Below are 22,719 nucleotides of genomic sequence, written 5' to 3'. Positions count from 1 at the left end.
CACACATACACACACGCACACACACGCACATACACACACATACACACACACACGCACACACACGCACATACAGACAAAATGTGCTTACAATTTTAACTTTCGGTGCAAGAGAAAATCTAAAGTATTTGTGTGAAGCTGGCTTATTTTACAGAAGATAATGATTATCAATTTCATCTGTTTTCCTGCAAATGTAAGAGTTATATTTTTCTTTTCTTTTCTTTTTATTTTTTATTAGATATTTTCTTTATTCACATTTCAAATGTTATCCCCTTTCCTAGTTTCCCCTCCAAAAATCCCCTATCTCCTCCCCTTTCCCCCCGCTCCCCAACCCACCCACTCCCGCTTCCTGGCCCAGGCATTCCCCTACACTGGGGCATAGAACCTTCACAGGACCAAGGGCCTCTCCTCCCATTGATGACCAACTAGGCCATCCTCTGCTACACATGCAGCTGGAGCCATGGGTCCCTCCATGTGTTTTCTTTGATTGGTGGTTTAGTCCCTGGGAACTCTGGGGGTACTGGTTAGTTCATATTGTTGTTCCTCCTAGGGGGCTGCAAACCCCTTCAGCTCCTTGGGTACTTTCTCTACCTCCTTCATTGGGGACCCTGTGCTTTGTCTAATGGATGACTGTGAGCATCCACTTCTGTATTTGGCAGGCAATGGCAGAGCCTCTCATGAGACAGCTATATCAGGCTCCTGTTAGCAACCTCTTGTTGGCATCTGCAATAGTGTCTGGGTTTGGTGGTTGTTTATGGGATGGATCCCCAGGTGGGGCAGTCTCTGGATGGTCACTCCTTCAGTCTCTGCTCTGAACTTTGTTTCTGTAACTCCTTCCATGGGTATTTTGTTCCCCATTCTAAGAAGGAGCAAAGTGTCCACACTTTGGTCTTCCTTCTTCTTAAGTTTCATGTGTTTTGCAAATTGTATTTTGGGTATTCTGAGCTTCTGGGCTAATATCAGCTTATCAGTGAGTGCATATTGTGTGTGTTCTTTTGTGACTGGGTTACCTCACTTAGGATGATATCCTCCAGATCCATTCATTTGTCTAAGAATTTCATAAATTCATTGTTTTCAATAGCTGAATAGTACTCCATTATGTAAATGCACCACATTTTCTTGTATCCATTCCTCCGTTGAAGGACATCTGGGTTCTTTCCAGCTTCTGGATATTATAAATAAGGCTGCTATGAACATAGTGGAGCATGTGTCCTTATTACAAGTTGGAGCATCTTCTGGATATATGCCCAGGAGTGGTATTGCTGGATCTTATATTTTTCCTTATGGCTGTATAAAACCCTATTGTACACATGGACCACATTTTCTTCATCCATTTATCTGCTGAAGAACATCTGGGATGGTTTCATTTCCTGGCTTATTGTGACTAGTCAGCACACACACACACACACACACACACACACACGATGCCCAATGTCTATGAAATGTATTGACTCTGGCTCTGAAACTATAACCAAGAGTAGTGTGTTGGCTAGCATTATGTCAACCTGACAAAACCTAGTCATTAAGAAGAGAACCTCAGCTGAAGCTCTGACTCCCCATAAGATCAGACTGTAGAGTGTTTTGTTAACTAGTGGTTAAGTAACACTGTGGTGGTAGCACAGTGGGCTGGTGGTCCTGGGTTCTATAAAAAAGCAGGCTGAGCAAGCCAGGAACAAGCCAGTAAACAGTGCTCCTCCACGGCTTCTGCAGCAGCTCTTGCCTGCCCTGTTTGAGTTCAATGATGGCACGGATAACCTTTCCTCCCCAAGTTGCTTCTGGTCATAGTGTTTCATCAGAGCGGAGAAACCCTAACTTTAAGTAGTACAACCAGAAAGCCAAAAAAAACAAACCCCTGGGCAATGGAGAGACTACGGCGAAGCATCTGGGAAGAGAGTGGGGCGGGGACATTCGGAAGGAGACATCACCAGAGTTCAGCTGGAGCATGGAGACCCTAAGTTCAGGATTTATGGAGATTTTAGATGGAACATAGCAAAATTAGGTTAGAGGATTAGAACAGAAGTATAATGCCTAGTTATTGTGCTTTTAAGTTGTAAACAAATCTCTCTGTCGTTATTTGGGAACTAGCTAGGGTTAAGAAAAACTGCTGCCATATTAAGTTCCTGCCTACATTTAAAATAATATTATTTGTTACAACTAAGTTCTTCCTGAGCTTAGATTCAGGGTAACACAGGAGTCATAGAGTGACTGTGTCCTTCTGTTTTATGAAAGATTTGTGGGTCACTGGTTAGCTCTTCATTAAAGGTTCATCAGTAACTCCATGTAGACCCAGTCTTTGTTGGGAGGTTTTTATTACTGCTTTAACTCACTGACTGCTAAGGAGCTGCTTACTTACATTGCTTATATCTTCTTGATTAGCCATCAGAAATACCTATCTGAAGGTGAGAGTGGGGAACTGAAATCTCCCACTACTATTCTATCAAGACCAATTTGACTATGTCCATCAGTGTTTATAAAATTGTAAGCCCCAATGTTTGGTGCATATGTATTAACAAAAGCTGCTACAGTCAGTCCAACATTGTGGCAAGCTTGGAATCTAGGCTGCAAAATACTACATGGGGCTAGCTTAGGTGTGGAGACCACCTACAGGTCCCAACCTGGACACTGGGGCTGCAGGAACTTAACAAGGGCTGGATTTGACTTGCATGAGTTCCGTGTTAGTTTAGACTACACCAGATGCTCATTCAGTCTCCTTGTCCCAAGCAGACAGTATTTAGATTTAGTATTTAGTATTTAGTATTTAGATGGCATCAGATGCTCATTCAGGAGAGAGATACTGTCTCAAGCAGACAGTATCTCTCTCCAAGATGTGCTGCGTGAATCAGGAGAGTGTGTAGAGAATACAAAATCATCCCCCTGCCTTACTGCCATTTATCTTTTCTTACTCTATGCTATGCTCACGTGCTATGGTACCTCACGTGACTTCTGTGGTTCTTGAAGGTCATTCTGCATATGGTGTTGTTCATCTTTTACCAGAGAACAACCACTTGAAACTCCTGCTATCCTGCTGATATCCACCAATCACTACATTTCTTATCTTTCTGGGACACTGCCTCATGGACACCAGACTGGCTCTGAACTCACCAGGTCGTCAAGGATGGCCTTGAACTCCTGATACTCCCACTTCTACCTCATCAAAGCTGACAGAATAGACAGAAGCTATCACTCCTGAATTTGTTTGCAATCTTTATTTATGTACATGTGAGTGTACCTGTGTGTGCAGGACCCTGTAGAGACAAGAAGATGACGTCAGATCCCACGGAGCTGGAGTTATAGGCAGTTGTAACCCAGCCAGTGTGGATGCTGGGAACCAAACTTAAGTCCTCTGGGAGAACCAGAGCTCTCTTAAATAGCTAAGCCATCTCTCCAGCCTGAGACTATATTTAAGGAATCAATTTCCACCCAGATCGTCTCTGTGTACTCTTCTCCAGATGCTGTTAATAAAAGAGCCTGAAGGAAAGGCTGTCGTCCCACTTTGCCTTTCATCATCACGCACAGGGAAAGCATCTCCTGCCCAAGTGACTTTCACTGCTCATTGCCCTGAGGTAGGAAACCTCCAGAGGCCAAAGGAACAATGTGAAAATTCTTTTCATGAGCATTCCACAAGAGCTACACCCTTCTTCCACCAATTTGACTAAAAGCTGTACTCCCAATAAAATTATACTAGATATATTAGTATGTTACATTATACTACATAATAATCACCTATGGAAATCTGTATGGGGATCTGGATGCATTGCTGAAGGAGAGGAAGCTTGGCAGCTATGCATTCATTTCAAGCCTGAGAAGTTCCAGACGTGGATCCCGGCCTCTCGGCCTGCCTTCCGTGAAAAGCAGAGAACCTCTCTATCATGGGCTCCCATCAGTGCTGCCCAGAAGGGAGCTAGGTGTCTGCCGGAAAGGAATGAAGAGGGTAGTCCAAGGTAAACTTCCTCCACTCGCCAAACCTGTTTGACTTGCCCATTTTGTGTTGGGATGTTTCCAAGCCACTTTGCTCCTAGACAAGAAGAGACCTGTATCTAATGTGTTTTACTGTGTTTTGTTCCTATGAAATATTTCCTTCTTTTTCTTATTAAATTTGAGGTCAACCACATAAAAAATTACCCAACAAACTATATACTCATGAAGTTAATGGATGTTAGAAAGTGCAAGATACATAGAAACTAGCTCACTCAATCACTAAAGAGAATGTCACCTGCTGGTTTCTTGCCTACTATATTGAAAATGATTCTGGCAGAAAACTTGGGTAGTCTGGGTACAAGAAAGTTTTTGTTTACATATACTTGATACTTTTCACATTTAAAAATAAATCTGAAGCCAGGAGTGGCAGTTCACACACCTGTAATCCACACCCAGAGAGGTAGAGGCAAGTAGTTAGGAGTTTAAGACAAGCCTCAGTCACACAGAAAGTGTGATGCCAGCATAGACTACATCAGACCTTATCAAAACAAGGAAACAGATTTTAAAAAAAAAAAGTAGCTATTAAAATAAACAAATCTGAATTTGGAGAAGTCCAAAGCAGCCAAGTAAAGATGTCCATTACTCACCTTATCTACAAGAAAGAACCAAAATTATAAACAAATAAAGAGCTCCAAGTTCAACCTAAGTGACTAAAGAGGGACCCAGGAGCTCATCAAGGCAGAGGTGGGAACCCAGTAAGACACAGACCTGGTGTGCAGGGCAAAGAACAAAGCCTAAGGTAAACCTGGCCCTGGAACTAAGGAGAAAGGATGATGGGAGAGTCCAACTACTCCACCATCAAGACACCAACAATTCCAGCCACACGACAGTACCACGGTCATCACAGATTTGAACCTAGCCTGAAGGGCTGCATGAAGTCCACAGTAAATCTCAGCGTTAGAAAAGACCCTAACACTGCCCATCACACCTCCAGAACCACCGCTGCCTGCTGCCAGGCTGAAAGGAGCCACTGCTGAAGTCCGTCCCCCTTGGGTGCAAAAGTTTCTACATCTCACCATCTCTGGTATTGCTGGGGCCTCTAAGATGAAAGGGTGAGTCCGGGAACCCTAACGAGCTAGGCTTCATCACTTACCACCAATATAACAACTAGAGAATTGCAAGGATATTTACTCAGTGTGGTTACAATGGGGAGAGGATGAAAGGCCCAGGGACCCCTGAGTCCATCTTCTGGGGACGAATAGGACATCTGGGATTAAACAAGGGGCAGGAGGTATATATAAGCTAACAGGACCTGATCAAGATGTGGTCCAGCCCATCCCTAACCTATTACTGTCCTGGCTCCAGTCTCTCCCACAGTGCAACCTCTCTAACCCAGCTTTGTACTTGTGGTCTCAGAACACAAGTCCACGGAGTTCCCTGTACCAGAGCGGGACAGGTGGCCCACAGTATGATGTGTCACTGCTGAGACCTGAAGAACCAAGGATCTTGTACCTTGGAGTGTGAGACCTATGCAGCTAGCCCCCCACTGTTACCACTAGTGTTGCTCCCTGAAGGGCTTAAAGACATGCCTTCTGTGTCCATAATTCCCATTGCTGGAGATCCCCAATGCTAGGCCCGTGGACATGGCCCCAGCACTGTGCCTGACTACCAGAGACACAACTGCAACCAGTACTCAGTACTCAACATCCATGGAAACCTCCAGCCACCACCATATCCACTGCTCTATTACGGTGATTCCACAATCGCCCATGGAGACTCGACTTCAACATCAATGACTATTGAGAGCTAGTAATCCTTGATTTTGAAAGTTCCTTGTGATGGTAAATATTTAGTAGCAGCCTTGGCCTCTACCCAACAGATATCAGAAGCATCATCCCCTCAATGACACAAAAAAAAAAAAAAAAGAAAGAAAGAAAAAATAAGAAAGAGACAGGGGAAGAAAAGAAGAAGAAGAAGAAGAAGAAGAAGAAGAAGAAGAAGAAGAAGAAGAAGAAGAAGAAGAAGACGAAGACGACGAAGAAGATGAAGAAGAAGAAGAAGAAGAAGAAGAAGAAGAGGAGGAGGAGGAGGAGGAGACAGACAGACCTCCAGAATTGCTAACCACCCTAAAGGTGGCAAAAATCTCACCCAGTTGACAATCACTGAGAAGAGAATCTGCCTCAAAATGTACTGTCGTAGAAACATGTGGGATACTTCAAAGGTTAAAAAAAGCTACCATGCTAAAAGGAAAGCCAACACAGCTAGACACCCTGTGCCACACTGCCCCAAAACAAAACTGCAGAGTGGAAATGACTCTGGAAATGCCTTGCCCTGGGAAGAAAGTAAAAAGACACAAATACATAGAGAAGGAGAATAAAAGAAAAGAGGGGGCAGTGGTTCCAAGGCTAGACTTAGAGCTCCCACAGATGGAAAGTTCTAGGCTGGAGTGATCACCAGCTACACTTACAGCACTAGATACGTGGTCAGTACCACTAAGGAACTGGGTGTGTTATGTAATGAAGTTGCCACGTGTGGTTAGTGGCTACCATACTAGACAACAAAGACCCTTCCAAACATTACTGTCACCTTTTTAAACATTAGTCAGCCTTCCATGACTGTAACAGAAATCAATACAGTCTCCTGGATTTCAGGAGCTTCAGGCCACAGTCCCTGGGACCCACTGCTCTGGGCACTAATGGTGAAGACATGAGAAACAAGATGCCCACCACGTGGCATCTGGGAAGTGGGCAGGATTCCAACCGCCCCTTCAAGAATGCCCCCAAAGACCAGACTTCCTCCCACCAGAACCTTGTAAAGGTTCTACCACCTACCAACAGCACATGGGCTGGCAACCAGTCACTGACACATGGGCCTCTGGAGGATATTTATGCAAACCACATTAGTCAGCATTCAAAGTGTGCTTCTTGGTCGAATTTGAGCTTTCCCTTTTCTCTGGGTACTTCCTATAACATCAGCTCCCAGACTGTAGACTTAAGAAGACCAACACCTGTCCCAGCCTAGATGGAGGACAATGTTTCCTGTGTCCCACCTAAGCCTGAGTCACTCTGTACCATCTCAGCCCTCCTCCACCTCCAGAATGGGATGCTGGCCTTCTGAGAGGACCAGAGCAGTACAGAACAACATGACAAATGTACAATTAGTCATTGATTTGGTTGTCTCTCAAGTTGAAGGTGAGACCCACCAGAGCAGAATTCCTTTTGGCCCTTCTGCCTCTGCACACCCAGGATGAGGAACAGAGGCAAAAACAAAGCAGGTATTAAACATTTGATTAATTATTATTAAATAGTAGCAAGAACAGTACTCAACAGTGCTGAGGACCACAGAGTCTTTAACCTTTGACCTATGGATCCTCTGTACCCTTGACATATGTATAATTTAGCCTGGCTATGATGGTTGTTTTGTCCGTATTACAGATGAGAGAGATGAAGCACAGATGAGTTCAGGGATTGTGCCCAGGACTGTACAGATGGTTAAGGGACAGAACTTCAATCTAAACCTTTCCATATATGTCGTTCATTTCCTTACTTAAACAGACTAAAGATTTATGTTGTCAAGAGCATCCGAGCTACTCTACACCCTACCCGTCTACCTTCTGGCCACATGGGAGTTCAGCAGATACAAACATCTCTAATGAAATATGTCAACAGGATACAGGATACAGGATAGCATCACCACATACGGAGCTGTACAAGCAATTCAACCCAGGAGCAAAGGAGTATGGAAAAGGTCCACATGGCGACATACTTAAGGTCAAATAGCCCAAAGCTCTGAAGCTCCTCACTAAAGGGCCGTCCAGGCAGCCCAGGCAGCAGCAAACTACAAAATCCTAAGGATGTGATGTGTAAAAAGGAAGATGTGCTGAGCTGCAGGGCTTTGGGGAGTGCTGGGAGACAGAATCAGGAAACCAGAATGTGGCTACCTATGTATGGTTCAGAATCTCCTGCTCCATTTCAGACTTCTCTGAGGGAAGAATGGTAACAAACTCTAACAAGAAGATGCCCTTGTACAACCCAGTCCAGCATAAAGCTAACGTGAGCAGGGGGTTCAGCTGGATACGATTCTACGGAAGGGTGACACTTGAGTCTCAAACAAGCAGCCCCAAGCTTCCCAGAGTCAAGTGACAGGTTACAAAGGGCAGAGGGAAACTGTCCCCATTGCAGGAAAGATTGTATCAACTAGAGAATGACATGTGTTACATTTCAGACTGACATCAAAGGAGGCTCCTGTAGAAAACGGACTCTTGGCTTCCCTTTACTACACCTGTTGGTATATGGTAACAGCTGAACAACTGTGCTTCCTCCCTTCAGGACACTACATTCTCTTACCTCTTACTTAAGACTTCTGTGAAGCAATTTCTTTTTCCTGCTCCTCAGCAGAATGCAGTGTCTAAAGCTTAGAACCTGCTCTCAATATGTTAATTAACACCCTAAGTCCTGCTCAAAGCTACTCCTAGCCTAGCCTAGTTTAATACCTGTAACAACGTACCCAGGTCCCAGAGAGCAGGTGCGAAGTGCCTACCCAGAGCTAAGATGTGTGATAAATGCCAAATACCCTCCAGACGGGTACATACAAAAAAGGCTTAAAGCATCAGTAACTTTACACTGATCACAAATAGCACTGAGCTTGTATGTATATTAAAAATAAAAATCCAGCCGGGCGTTGGTGGNGCACGCCTTTAATCCCAGCACTCAGGAGGCAGAGGCAGGCGGATTTCTGAGTTCGAGGCCAGCCTGATCTACAGAGTGAGTTCCAGGACAGCCAGGGCTACACAGAGAAACCCTGTCTCGAAAAAACAAAAACAAAAAAAACAAAAACAACAACAAAAAAATATATATATACATATATATATAAATTCAGTGAAAATATCTGGGCTATATTAAGCTAAACAAATCGTATTATTGACATCTAATTTATATTTCTCCACTTATTTTTATGTCTTTTTCTTTTAAGTTATACAGGTGATTCAATTTCTCTGAACACAAAATTACAATTTCAGCTAAGGCTGTCCCTTCAGATACAGGCTTAGAATTCCAGTTGCCACCTTAACAACTCTGTCCCTCAGTTTCCTCATTTATAAAATGGAGATGCTACATGTGGTAACTCTATGAGTTCTGGGACAGCACGTGGACACATTCAGGGTCCTGGTTTTAAACCCCATCCACGGAAACACTGCAAAAACTCAACAAGTGAACATAGATACAACATTTCAGCCTATCTCCCAACGTCTCAGATGAAAACTTCAGGACATCTTTTAATGTCTCTCTCCTGGTCATCGCCTCAGTCTAGTCTGGTCCTTCCTGTCTGTTCTTTCCTGCTTTTAGCTAGCCATTCAACTGTTCACACTGGATTGGCCAACAAGAATACCTTAAACAGTGTGGCTATGTCAACCAGGCTTCTAGTCTGCCAACTTAATCCTCACGATGGCACAGTAGGTACCTGCATTTCCTCTGCAAACCAGCCTTCCTGGATTGCCCGTTTTATGAAATGAGAACATTAACATTAAGAGTGCATAGATTTTTTTACACTCACACCCATCGGATGAGTTACATGTGTTAGGGGAAGTCATTCTATTAGAGACTGGAAAAAAAGAAAAGTTCAGAAAAATTTTAAAAATTCTAGCTCCATTCCAAATCTCCTAGAAAAATCACCCTAACTCTTTAGCCAAAAATTTACATTATACAACCCTGCTCCACCCCATCTTTATCTCTGCTCCCCAACAAAAACTCCCTTCAGTAGTCAAACATGTCCCTGCTCAGGGATGTGATGGCTCCACCCACTTCAGAAATATGAGGTTCTCCATAAACTCATAAAAATCCCTGGGGCCAAACTAACCTTGCCTCTAAACTGCAATAAAACTCCTATCTTAGGCCACTCACTATGGCCCATAAAAACATATGCCCTTAACAATCAGTTGCCATGAGCAAAGCAAACCCTGAGCCCTATGGTTTTTTATAGCTGTCAAGTATGGGTCTCTACATAGCAAACGATGTAATACATAAATGAATTAGGGCAGCAGAAGAGTTGGCTCAGCAGTTTAGAGCACTCTCTCTTACAAAGGATCCCCAGAACACACACAATGGTGGCTCACAACTACCTGTAACTGCAGCCCGAAGGGTCCAACACACCCTTCTGCAACACCAGGCACACTCCTGGTGCATACACATACACACAGGCAAAACACTCAGACTCATAAAATAACAAAGTGATTTTTAAATAAATGACTTATAGACAGACAGTATTACTGAAACTTTTTTTAAATACTCCAATTTAGTCAACTTACCTCCCTAACCGTGAAATCCTGTTAGCAACAATAGTGACGCCGAATCCGAGTTTCAGAGCAATGGTTTCGTTGCTCTTTCACCTTCGTTATCTTCTCTATTCAGAAAGACAATCCTGAGAAGGGCACACTGTTACACCCTCCAGTCACCTGAGATTCAGAGTGGAGTGACTGTCCTCAAGATCACCCAACTTACAAACGGCAAGGCTGGGACTGGAGCCCACGACAGGAGTCTGTCCCTTCCAACCTCCTAATCTCCCTTTTATCTCACATCCCTCTCACCTTCTAAGAAGTTAAGGTAAAGGATGAAAGAAGACAGAATTCTTGAATCTGACAGCAGACATGGCAAATCAATGACTTCAAAAGAACACTAGCCTGAAACAGCATTTTTTTTTTATTTTTACTTTCTCTCCTGACTCACCAAGGGCAGGTGATGATTTGTAAATCATCACCTGTAATTAAACTTCATGATCCTGTTACCTGAGGAATAAAAGAAAAAAAAAAAAAAAATCCGTCTAACGCTGAAGCAGGGCCTTTGCAGCCTCCAAAGTTGGATGGTCTCCAGCTTCGCGCTTACCATCTTAGCGGCCACCACCAATGAATAAACTACAGAAGGAAACGACCCTCTGAAGCCATAGTACTCAGCCAATGAAGCCTACTGGTACTCGCTGCTCAATGTTAGAAACAATCTTCCCACACCTAACTGTCACCAGGAATCGAGTCTTTAAAAGTATGTCTGTGTCAGACATTCCAATTTAAAACAGAGACACAAAGAACCTCAGTCCTGCAGTCCCGATCCATGAATGGCCACATTGTTATTCTCTCAGCACACTGCAACTCAGAAACGTAAGGACTCGGAGACCGACCCAAACCTGGGCCAAGCACACCCGGAACGTGCAGAGGCGCCTCCGTCTGCCTCCGCCGCAGCCCTCCGCCTCGCCAGCCTAGGGGACAGCTCCGGGCCTGGACTCGCCTTCACGGGCCGCCGCCGCCCGGGTCCCCGCCCCCGGCTCCCGCAGGATGCACCGGCAGCCCGCGGTTCCCACAGCCACCCACGCTCCGGCCTGCGGCCACCACTCACCCAGTTCTGCGCGTTATTGCTCAGCTTGACTTTCTTGCACAGACTCCCAGGAATCTCCATGGCCGCGGAGCGCGGATGCACTGCTGCTGAGAGCCCGGGAGCCGAGCAGTGGGAGGGAGGCCGAGGGGCGGGGCGGAGCAGGGAGAAGGGGCGGGGCCTGCACCCGGGGCTCCGGCGCGCGCTGACGTGCGCTCCAGCTAGTGATCTCCTCGGCTGGAGCTAGGCGTCTGAGCAGCGTGGAGGGCGGGGCAAAGCGGGAGGCGTGGGGTCGAGACCTCAACATCCAATCATCAGGAGGGGCGCTTGAAGCTCCCGCCTTGACCCAGGGCGAGGGGCGTGGTCTGAGGGTTTGATGGAGAGAGCCTTCAGATGCTGAGCACGCGCAGTGAGCGAGCAGGAGCGACGCCTGCAGAGCTGGGCGTGGGAGACGCTCCCTAGAGCTGAGGCTGGTAGGGGAAGAAGCTGACGTGGGCTCCTGCTGCTCTCTAGCTTTTCTTCCGCAAACACAGCATAGGCTCGATGTGTGCACTTGTCAACTAGGCCGACTTTGATGTTTCCCAGCCCTGCAAAAAAGTAGAATTACTTAAGTGAATTCACCATTACATGTTGCTCATCGCTTTGCAATCCTACTCCGTGCACAATGTTTTTGACATCAATTGTATCTCATCAAGGATTAGAAAGTATTTGTAAGGTGACGCCTTTCCCACTTGGAGAGCCACTTTCTATCAGGAAATTTCTATGCAGTGTTTGTTGCCGCTGACTAGCCACAAAGGGGCTTCTCTAGTACTTGCTACTCATAGAGGACTGAAATCCAGGTTCCCTGGTACGCAAGGCGGAATGCTCACCTATAAAGCGCATTTTCAACCACATATAGTCCATGACCAGTTGGTAAAAGAATGGGGCTGGGAGGGGGAGGCCTTCTCCAGGAGTTATAACCCTTCGCACTCATCCCCATAACTTTAAGCTCACCATAACCATAACCACAACCATCCGCAGTCTCACAAAATTTAGCTGCTTACTCTGCTACTGTCAGTGATGACACACACACACACCCCAATCATCAACACTTGAGGCTTGCTTGCATAGCCTATTGCTAGCAAGTCAGTCCCTATTTGCTCCACTGACAAGGTCTCAAATTAATCTCCCTCCTCCACGTCTAACAGGAGTCGTCATTGCACAGATACACGCACACACACACACTACACACACACATACACACCACACACAGAGAGAGACGCACACAACATGTATTCCCCGTCACTCTTCTGCCACCCTCTCTGTTCTCAAGAGTGTCAGACAGGTACTTCTAAAATGCAAATCAGATCTTAGTCCTCCACCATTTAAAATGTCTTGATTGCTTGCTTATTTTGTCTTTCTTTCCTTCTTTCTTTCTTTCTTTCTTTCTTTCTTTCTTTCGTTCTTCCTGGTTCGTTTGTTTTTGTGTTCTTGAGTCAGGGTGTCTCTGTATAGCCCTGGCTGTCCTGAAATTCACTCTGTAAACCAGGCTGGCCTCAAACCTCTCACTCCTGAGTGCTGGGATTAAAGGCGTGCTCCATCCTTTAGCTCTATCTAGGGGATTCTTAATCTAATAGTATATAGGACTGAATTTCAATACAATTCTAAATTCTGCTAATAACAGTCACAAGAATGAGACTAAAAGACTAAAAATAAGGACAATGATAAACAAGAAAATGTGGACAAAGGCCAATCGCATATATTTATGAAAATGTCATAAAGAAACCTATTCTTTTGTATGCACCTAAAAAAAATAATTGTTTTCTTTTAAAAGATTCTAAGTTTCAGACTAAGGTGGTGGGGGAGTGCCACCTGGAACCAGCCATTTCTCAGAGAGCCCCCATTCCTGCTCAAGGGAAATCGTGCATAGATACAGCTTGAGCCATGGGTGTCCTCCTAATTGACTGTAAATTGGTCCTTACAGCTAAACTCTGTTGAAGTGTTTGCACGTCAAAAAGGCCACAATGAGAAGACTAAAGGGACAGCTACAAAATAAAAGGGACTACCGGGTGTGTTTAAGTTCCAGTGCTTATAAACATATTTTAAGAACAAATCCTTGAGAGATGCTGTTGAACCAACGTTTTACTTTGATGTGTAGCAGTGCTTTTCCAACCGTATGATAGTGCACCATCCAGGTGTCCAAAAAGCAAGAGCCAGATGAATGCCTGATACCTACGTTGAGCCACTGAGCATAATTTAACTGTCAAATCTTTGTGGTCTCTATCATGGAAGGTGACTCAAGCTCATGTCCTGGGCGGTAGTTTGGACATGGTTGAGTCCTGCTTCCTGATAGCATCTCAAATCCATGTCACGGAAACCTCTTCCAAGAGAGGTTTCGCTATAGTTTCCCTCTTAACCAGAGACACCTGAGAGGAAGTTTTTCTTTGTACTTATAAATTACCCTGACCGTACTTCTTCCCAGTTACTCAGAACCCCCTGTGAATATGTCAACGATGCTAAGGTTTTCTCACTTGGACTGGTGAGAGTACAGATTCTTTCTGGGTCATTTCTCCTTGGACATTTGTAAGTGGCATTTCTCTGACTAGATTTGGCTCCTTCCCCTTGCTCTTGCCCAGGTGGACTTTGCGATCTCTGGAGCTCACTTTTCAAGTCTCTCTCCCTCCATCTCTGCTGTTCTGTCTTACAGTTCCATCTCTTTAGTTCAGATAAAGTTGGTCTCTGCCCTGGCTCCGCCTCCCTGGACAATGGTCGGGACAGCTAATAGGCTGGGGCTAGGACTTAGTTTACATTCCCATTGTTCCTGGAGTTTTAAAGAAAGTCATTGGTTCCTAGAGGCCCAGCAGGGAATCACCTGCCACAATACACCAATTTAAGTAATGCTGAAAAAGCAATGGCGATTAAGTCAGTGTGGCCTGTTGGGGGAGAGGAATATATAAATCGCTATGGTAACCCCCATGGTTTCTCTTTTGGCAGTGATGTGCAATTTTAAGTTTAAGTAGAGGTTAAGTATAGCTTTAGGTTGGAGGCAGGGGGAAGAATGTGGCTTAGGTGACCATGATCTCAATTCTGGTTCTGCAAGGGGACCAGAATCAGTTCTCCTTGCCTAAAGAGAACAATCTGGTACCCATAAGATTTCTCTGGCTCCAGTGACTATCCATCATAGATAGTTTGTTTAGTTTTTTTTTTTTTTAATGTGGGATGTGGCCTATCCTTTGATGCACTACTGTTCCACCCTAGATGACTTCAGGATTAGGACAGTGGCTCCTAACCTTTGTCCCTTGAGCCTTGAAGGAAAATGAGATAGATTAGATCTCAAAGGGGTTAGATGAACATTCCTGGAGTGATTAACAGAGCTACAGCCAGAAATTAAACAGGCTAAACAGTAAAGGGGACAGACACAAAGTGAAACTAGATATGCTAAGCTTTCAGCCTGCGTTTAGTGACCCTATAAGCCCAGGGAGAAGACCATGCCTTTTAGCAAAAGTGGCGTCTAATGGGTGTTCACTATCTGATATTACTGCTCAGTCCTGCCTGCTACCCAGGCTCGGAAAACTGTCTCCTACCTTTGTTGGGTTTTTCTAGCTGTATCAGGTGAAAGCGCATCCAGTCTCTGCTACCTTCTCCACATAGAAACAAAAGATGCTTTTAAAAGTCATTATGGATGTTTCTTTTTTGTGTGTGCCCCTTTGTAGTAATAATAATCATTTTCAATCTTAAAATCTACCACTTCATTGTACTTCCCTAAACAATGTAACTTAGTCTCTATTAAGTTCCAGGCTTGCCCTGGTTATACAGTAAGACCTTATCTTAAGAAACAAAGCTGAGACGGATGGAGCTGGGTGATCAAGTCACTCACCACAGGAGTACCAGATAACAGTTCTCATGTTGTGATGTTGGTGTGATGAAACTGAACAGTACGTAAAGAGGTGGATGGCACTGGACGGAAACTGAAACTCAGGCAAGGTGAGAGAAAACTGAAATATTTTATGCAGCCTTGTATGCAAATATATCTCTTCTGTCTGTCAGCTGGTAGGCTGTCAGAACACATGCCTACCTCAAAGATACTGGATTTCCAGTGCTTACAGTGGTCACAAACAAGAAGATGCTTTCTAATGTTGTTTCCAATAAAAAGATCCAGGGCTCCGTGAGGAAATGACTCGTTCTGGGAATGTGAAGGAAACCATATAAGATGAACTAGAGCGTATTTTACTTAGAAAATAAGAAAATGCAGGGCTGGGGATAGAGTTCAGTGGGCAAGGTATTCAACTAGCCCGAAATTCAATCTTAGCACTTTGTAAACTGGGTGTTATGTGTGGGATATATACGGGGGACAGGACAGGACATAATCCCAGCACGAAAGATGGGGAGACAGGAGAATCAGAAATTCAAAGTCATTCTTAGCTAAATGGTCAGTTTTAAGTCAGCCTGGGGTACGTGAAACATTGTTCAGGAAGAAAGAAAAGAAAGAGAAGGCATGGGAGAAGGGAAGAGAAGAATGTTTACATCAAGACACCCACCATTGTCTTAGTCAGGGTTTCTATTCCTGCACAAAACACTATGACCAAGAAGCAAGTTGTGAAGGAAAGGGTTTATTCAGCTCACACTTCCGCATTGCTGTTCATCACCAAAGGAAGTCAGGACTGGAACTCAAGCAGGTCAGGAAGCAGGAGCTAATGCAGAGGCCATGGAGGGATGTTCCTCACTGGCTTGCTTCCCCTGGCTTGCTCAGCCTACTCTCTTATAGAACCCAAGACTACCAGCCCAGGGATGGCTCCACCCACAATGGGCCCTCCCCTCTTGATCACTAACTGAGAAAATGCCCCATAGCTGAATCTCGTGGAGGCATTTCCCCAACTGAAGCTCCTTTCTCTGTGATAACTCCAGCCCATGTCAAGTTGACACACAAAACCAACGAGTACAACCATCTTACAAGGATCTGTCTAAGAAACACAGGCGCAGACTGAGAGAGCTCCAGTGGCCAAAGTTGAAAACATTTAAGCAGCAAATACTGTGGTGTTGGAATGTAATAAAACAAACACCTGTGAGTCTGCTGATGCCCGGAAGAGGCTGAAGGAGTTAATGGAGAAGGAGGAAACCTCAAGTGCGGAATTCTAAATAGTTAGAGCCTCTGAAGGAGCAGGAACACAGCCCTCTGGCCCTTACTGGGAGCTGTGTGAGCTTCTCCCATAGAGTGCTTTATAGAAGCAAAGCAGGAAAGGGTAACTTGACTGTGATGAAACAGGCAGAGTGCACTGGAGCCAGGGCGAGTGAACTGTGAGGTTGCTGGTAGATAGCCTTCATAGAGTAAATGATGATTTCTCTGTTATTTCCTCCTCTGTGACCAGATCATGTTTTCAGGATTATCATTATACTACTAATACAATATATATAATAATAATAATAAATCATATTCCAAATAGTAGGCTGTAGCCTCCCCAGCCTGAAGCGGACTGGCACAGACCTCGTCGCCACTGAGGTAGGGCCACCTGCAATGCAGCTTTCCGACTTGGTTGGCTCCTTTTGAAGTGACAACTGCCCTGCTCATCTGCTACCTGCCGAGAGGCTGAACCTGTCTTCCTGAGACATTCCTGAATAAGCAACCAGCCTGGTGACCAAGTGCTGACAGAATGGCTCCAGGCACCAAGAATGGACTGGCGGGGAGGATGGGCCTTCCCCCTCATAAGCACGGTCTCCTAGTATACTCTTGGGCCTTGATCAGAGATATTTTTGTCTTGGCTTCATTATCTTTTCTCACAGTCTAAGTCTCTTTCAGCCCCAGCCTGCCTTCCAGAAATACCCGGTTCATGTAAGCCGCGGTTCGGCTTACAACAGTAGACTAAGCTACAAAATCCCTAACAAATAGTCCTCAGAATTCTCAAGGCCATCAGAAACACTGGAAAACTCAGAAGTCGGAACACTCCAGAGAAGGCTGCAGAGACAAGACAAAACCAAAAAAGAAAATAAAGAAAAAGAAAAACAAAATAAGGTGATGCTCTAGATAGGATCCTAGAAGACAATGAGAAATCATCAGATGGCTCTGCGGTTAACAGCCCTTGCTGCTCATCCAGAGGCTCCAAGTTCTTAGCATCCACATCAGGCCACTAACAACCATCTGTAGCTAACTTCTCCAGAGGACCCAACGCCTTCGTCTGCACATACCTACACCCATAGGCACACACATCACATAAATACACATAAATACACAATTTAAAATAATGAAAATAAGTATGCCTGGGGGGTTGTTTTGGTTTTAATCATGTCTTTATTTGTTGAGATTATAATATATCATTTCCTCCTTTTCTCTTTACTCCCTGTCTTAGTCAGGGCTTCACTGCTGTGAAGAGACACTGTGACCAAGGTGCCTTATATTTTAATTAGACAATATTTTAATTAGAGCTGGTTAACAGGTTCAAAAGTTCACTCCATTATCATCACAGCAGAAAGCATGGCATCTTCCAGGCAGGCATGGTGCTGGAGGAACTGAGAGTTCTTGTTCTAAAGGCAAGCAGGAGGAGACTGTCTTCCAGACAGCTAGGAGGAGGGTCTCAAAGCCTACCCTGACAGTGACACACTTCCTCCAACAAGGCCACACCTCCTAATAGTGCCACTCCCTAGGACAAGCATATTCAAATCACCACATTCCACTCCCTGGCACCCATAGGCTTTTTCAAACACATGAGCCTATGGGCGCCCTACCTACCTATAGAATAATGCAAAGTATATTTAGTTCAACTTCAAAAATCCCCATAGACTATCACAGTCTCATCAATGTTTAAAAAGTCCAAAGTTCAAAGTCTTTTCTGAGGTTCATGCGGTCTTTTAACTGTCATCCTCTATTAAAATCAAAATAAAAAAAAAACCAATCATATACTTCCAACATATCAAAGCACAGGACATACATTACCATTCCAAAACCTCACGGCGAGGAAATACTGGATCAAAGCAAGACCAAAAACCAGCTGGGAAAACTCCAACCTTCAAGTCTCCATGACCAATGTCAAAGAGTTCTTTAGATCCCCTCCTTTCATGCTTGTTGACTGCTGTTAGCAAATTTAGCATTCAGCAGCAACACACTTCTTTCTCTTTGGCTGGTTCCACTCCCTGTTAGCAGCTTTCCTCAGCAGGTATCCCAGGCATGTCTAAGATCTTGGGATCCCCAAGACAACTTCAACTTTACAGCTTCTTGATCCAGCGTCTGGGATCTACATATGATCTTCTGGGCTCCTCTAAAGGGAGCGTCAGTCACTTCTCCAGCTCTACCCTCTGTAGCACTCTGACTTCTGGTTGACTTTACTCTATTGCTGCTGCTGTTCTTGGTAATCATCCCATGGTACTTGCATCTCCAATTTGATGGAGTCTTCTGCTGCAACTAGGTTCCACCAATAGCCTCTCATAGGCTCTCTTCATGGTGCTAAGCCTCAACTTCTTTGCATGACCCCTTCAGTCCTGGGCCTTCAACTGCAACTGAGGCTGCACCATTACCAGTGGCCTTCCCTGGTCTCTCACAGTGCTAGCTTTCTGTTCTCCATGACGCCTTCATGCCTTCAAAACCAGTATTACTTGGGTGGCTCTTACATATTACACAAGTAGAGCTGCAGCACGAGGCACAACCTTGGCTATCTCTGGAACACAGCTCCTTAAAGCTCTCAGAAAACACCTCCCAGAAAATTTCACCTCAGTAATGCTGGTCTCTTCTTAATCACCATTGATTTCTTAGCTCTGGCAAACCAGCATCAATTATCCCAGTAGTCTCTTCTGTTCTTGACTCTAAAGCCAGAGCCACATGACTGAAGCTGTCAAGTTCTGCTGCTTGCTGGAGCTGTACCATGTTCACCTTGCCCTATACATTATCATCAGCTTTCTTCTTTTCAACTTCTTCACTGCCTACACTTGGCTGTCCTGAAACGTGCTCTGTAAATTGACCTTGAACTCAAGAGATCTGCATGACTCTGACTCCCAAATACTGCGATTAAAGGCATATACCACCATGCCTGAGCCAAGGCTTTTCATAGCCACTGTTCCTCAAGATCCAGATCAGAGGCCTGTGTCTTTCAGCCTCAAGATCTAGATCACAAGCATTCCCTCAACTTCTGGATTGTAGTTCATTCCAGATTAAAAGTCCAAATGAAAACAATAGCCAGGTAATAACATCTAATGTGACATAACCACTCCTTGTTCAATTGCAAACACAAATAATAAGCTTTGCTAGATGGATCTTGCCCCAAGGTCACCACTCCCATAATCTGTCTAATATCCTTGAACACAGGATTTAGCTCCATTTCACTTTCTGGTGCCTCTTTAATACTTGAATCATACATTTTGTATTTTTTCTTTTTAATCTTGCTACACTTTGTCAAAACACACTTTACGAGAGTAAACCAGAGGACAAAGTCCACGCTGGGCTTTTCTGAGACGTCCTTTGTCAATGCAATTAGTCTGATACTCTTCACCTAGCCTTAGCCTCAGGCAGATTCTTCAAACAAGGGCAAAAAGCATCCACATTCTTCACCAAAATCGCACAATAGTCTCTAGGCCACATAATGAAATTGTTCTCCTCTGAAACTACTTAAGCCCTGTCTGCACAGTTCAACTCACCCTGAGCACCAATGGTGTCCATATTCCCACTAGGATGGCCCATTAGTCTCCACTTAAAGCATTGCACTGCCTCCCAAATCCAAAGTCCGCAAATCCACATTCCACCAAACAAAAACATGGTCAGGCCTATCACAGCAATCTCCCACTCCTGGTACCAACTTCTGTCTTAGTTAGGGTTTTACTGCTGTGAAGAGACATCATGACCAAGACAACTCTTATAAGCAATAACATTTGATTGGGGCTGGCTCATAGGTTCAGAGGTTCAGTCCATTATCATCATGACAGGAAGCATGGCAGTGTCCAGGCAGACATAGTGCGGGAGGAACTGAGAGTTCTTGTTCCAAAGGCAAACAAGAGGAGACTGTCTTCCAGGCAGCTAGGACAAGGGCCTCAAAGCCCACCTCCACAGGAAGACACTTCCTCCAACAAGGCCGCACCTACTCCAAAAAGGCCACACCTCCTAATAGTATCACTTCCTGGGCCATGCTTATTTAAACCACCACACTCCCTTCAAACTCTTCCATATATTGTATTTTTTTCATTAATTGTTGTTACATGTGTGTGTGTGTGCATGTGTATGTATGTTCTTTAACATATAAATACAACCGGCTCAGTCCGTAGAATATTGCATATATGTTTTCAGAGCTGACCATTTTGTACTGCAGAGACAATTGGTATGCTCTTCCCTGGGGAAGGCTATTTCTCCCCGTCTCAGTATTCCTTAGTTGCAGATAGTTCTTTGTGTAGGGTTGAGGCCTCTTGACCTTTCCCCTTTCCTCATTAGCCTGTCCATTGATGTCATCCTTGTTCAACTCATGTTAAACAGCCATGTTATTGAGACTTTATGGGTGTAGCTTTGGACACGATGTTCCTAGGAGGTACAGCAAACTCCCTGTTCCTCCAGCTCTTACAGTCTTTGCTCAATCTCTCCTGGAGGGACCCCTGAGCCTTAGGCACAGGAGATGTGTTGTAGATGTATCCACTGGGATTAAGCTCCACAACTCTGCATTTTGATTGGTTTTCATTTTCTGTAACTGTCTCTGTCTATTGCAAAGAGAAGTTTCCTTGATGAGAAGCGAGGGATACACTTATCTGTGGGCATCACGACAAATATTTAGAATATAGCTGGCCATTGTGCTGGTTCAGAGAAGTGGCAGTTGTTGCTTCTTCTCCAAGATCCATGAATTCACTAACCCTGAGAAGTTGATAAAATTTCCATTATCAGGCATGATTTCCTGCTTGTTAATCAGGTATTACATCCAACTAGACAGCTGTTGGTTGCTACCAAGGTACGCATATGACTGTACCCCTAGGGTTATCCAGCCAAGCTGGTGGTTGATCTGGTTCACAGGTGTCACAGCTGGGTAGGACCACTGGTTGCTTCCTTCCGTGGAAGCTTGGATGCTGCCTGCTGGTCTCTTGAGAGCTCGTGGTCAGGGAGGAGGCACTTGGGTCAGTTTCAGCTCAGGGACCTCTGAGCTTTGTGTGTGAAATGCATGGAAATTCAGCTAAGGAAATCACAACCAACATGCTTTAATTCATGGCAGTACAGGGCTGGAGAGATGACGATGACTCAGCCAGTAAGGTTGCTCGCTGCTTTTCTAAGTGACCACAGTTTGGTTTCTAGCACCGCTGCAGGCTTCTCACAACCTCCTGTATCACCAGCTTCAGCAGATCCAGAACCTTCTTCTGAACTGCATGGGCACCAAACTAAAAAGGTTTTCTGTCTCTGTCTATCTGTCTGTCTGTCTGTCTCTCCCATCTCTCTCTCTCTCTCTCTCTCTCTCTCTTACACACACACATTTACACACACATATATTCACAAACACATGCATATCTACACACACCTATACACACACATACCTTTCTATACATTAATCTTAACAGAAAGAAGAAGGAAAGGTGTCAGACAGCTTGGCCCTCCATAACTCAAGGCAATAGAGCGCATTCACAAAAGTATAAAAGCGTGACAAACATGCTCAGCTTTGGTACCAAGCTCAAACTGAAAATAAAGTACAGGACACTTTGAATATACATTAATAAGCAGTTCGCCCCTAAAATACTTGTATATGTGCTGTAGTAAGAAGTTTAGACAATTATCCAAGTAAAATTGTATCCTTATCATTTATTTTTTTATTTGATTGGTTATTACTTTTACTATCATGATCTGAAAAACCTCCCCCAGTTGTTTCTTTTTCCCTTTGGCCTGCTTGCTCTGCGACAAACAGACAGACAGACAGACGCGCAGACAGGTTTTGCTCGGGGCATCCTCACTATGCATCCAAATCCTGCAGCAGCCTGCTCTCCTCTGCAGAGGGTGAGCATCAGCCTCTTGAGTGGCAGTGGTGGACTCCTTCTCAGCTACTCTTACCTCTCTTTGTGGTCACTACCTCATTACCAATGCCATGGGTGTCCTCGCTGCTAGCTGCTAAGAGAGGCAAGTACCTTTATGTGTAAGCTCTCTGAATGCTTAACAAACAATGGTTAGAGGTCAGTAAACAAACTAATTATTTAAAAGTAATGAACATTTAACATAGAGGTTTTTTCCTCTCACTCAAAATACGTAAGTGACCAAAGCTACTGTTTTTGCATCATTCTAAAGACTTGATTCCTGGTGCTGAGGAAATGAATGTCAATACAACGCTTGCCACACAAACATAAGGACCTGAGTTCAAACCCCCATTTGAAGCTAAGCGCAGCTCCATATCTGTAACCTCTGTGTTGTGGGGGCAGAGACAGGAAGGAGGATACCTAGAGCTTGCTGGCCAGCCACAATGAGCTCCAAGTTCATTAAGAAACCCTATCTCCAAAGATAGCCTGACAGTGACTGAAGAAAGCTCTGACACTAACCTCT

General features: G+C 44.6%; 1 protein-coding gene across 1 annotated transcript in view; it reads right to left on the bottom strand.

Moving 5' to 3' along the window:
* Positions 1 to 11,504, bottom strand: part of Papss1 (3'-phosphoadenosine 5'-phosphosulfate synthase 1) — a 78,200-nt gene extending 66,696 nt beyond the window's left edge. The window contains exon 1 of the mRNA XM_021157472.2: positions 11,295 to 11,504. Within this exon, the coding sequence (XP_021013131.1) occupies positions 11,295 to 11,354 (60 nt within the window). The 5' untranslated portion in view covers positions 11,355 to 11,504. The remainder of the gene's footprint in view (positions 1 to 11,294) is intronic.
* Positions 11,505 to 22,719: the final 11,215 nt, after the last annotated feature.

Source organism: Mus caroli, chromosome 3 (assembly GCF_900094665.2).
Source record: "Mus caroli chromosome 3, CAROLI_EIJ_v1.1, whole genome shotgun sequence".
Taxonomy (NCBI): domain Eukaryota; kingdom Metazoa; phylum Chordata; class Mammalia; order Rodentia; family Muridae; genus Mus; species Mus caroli.
This window is presented reverse-complemented; position numbering and strand designations above follow the sequence as displayed.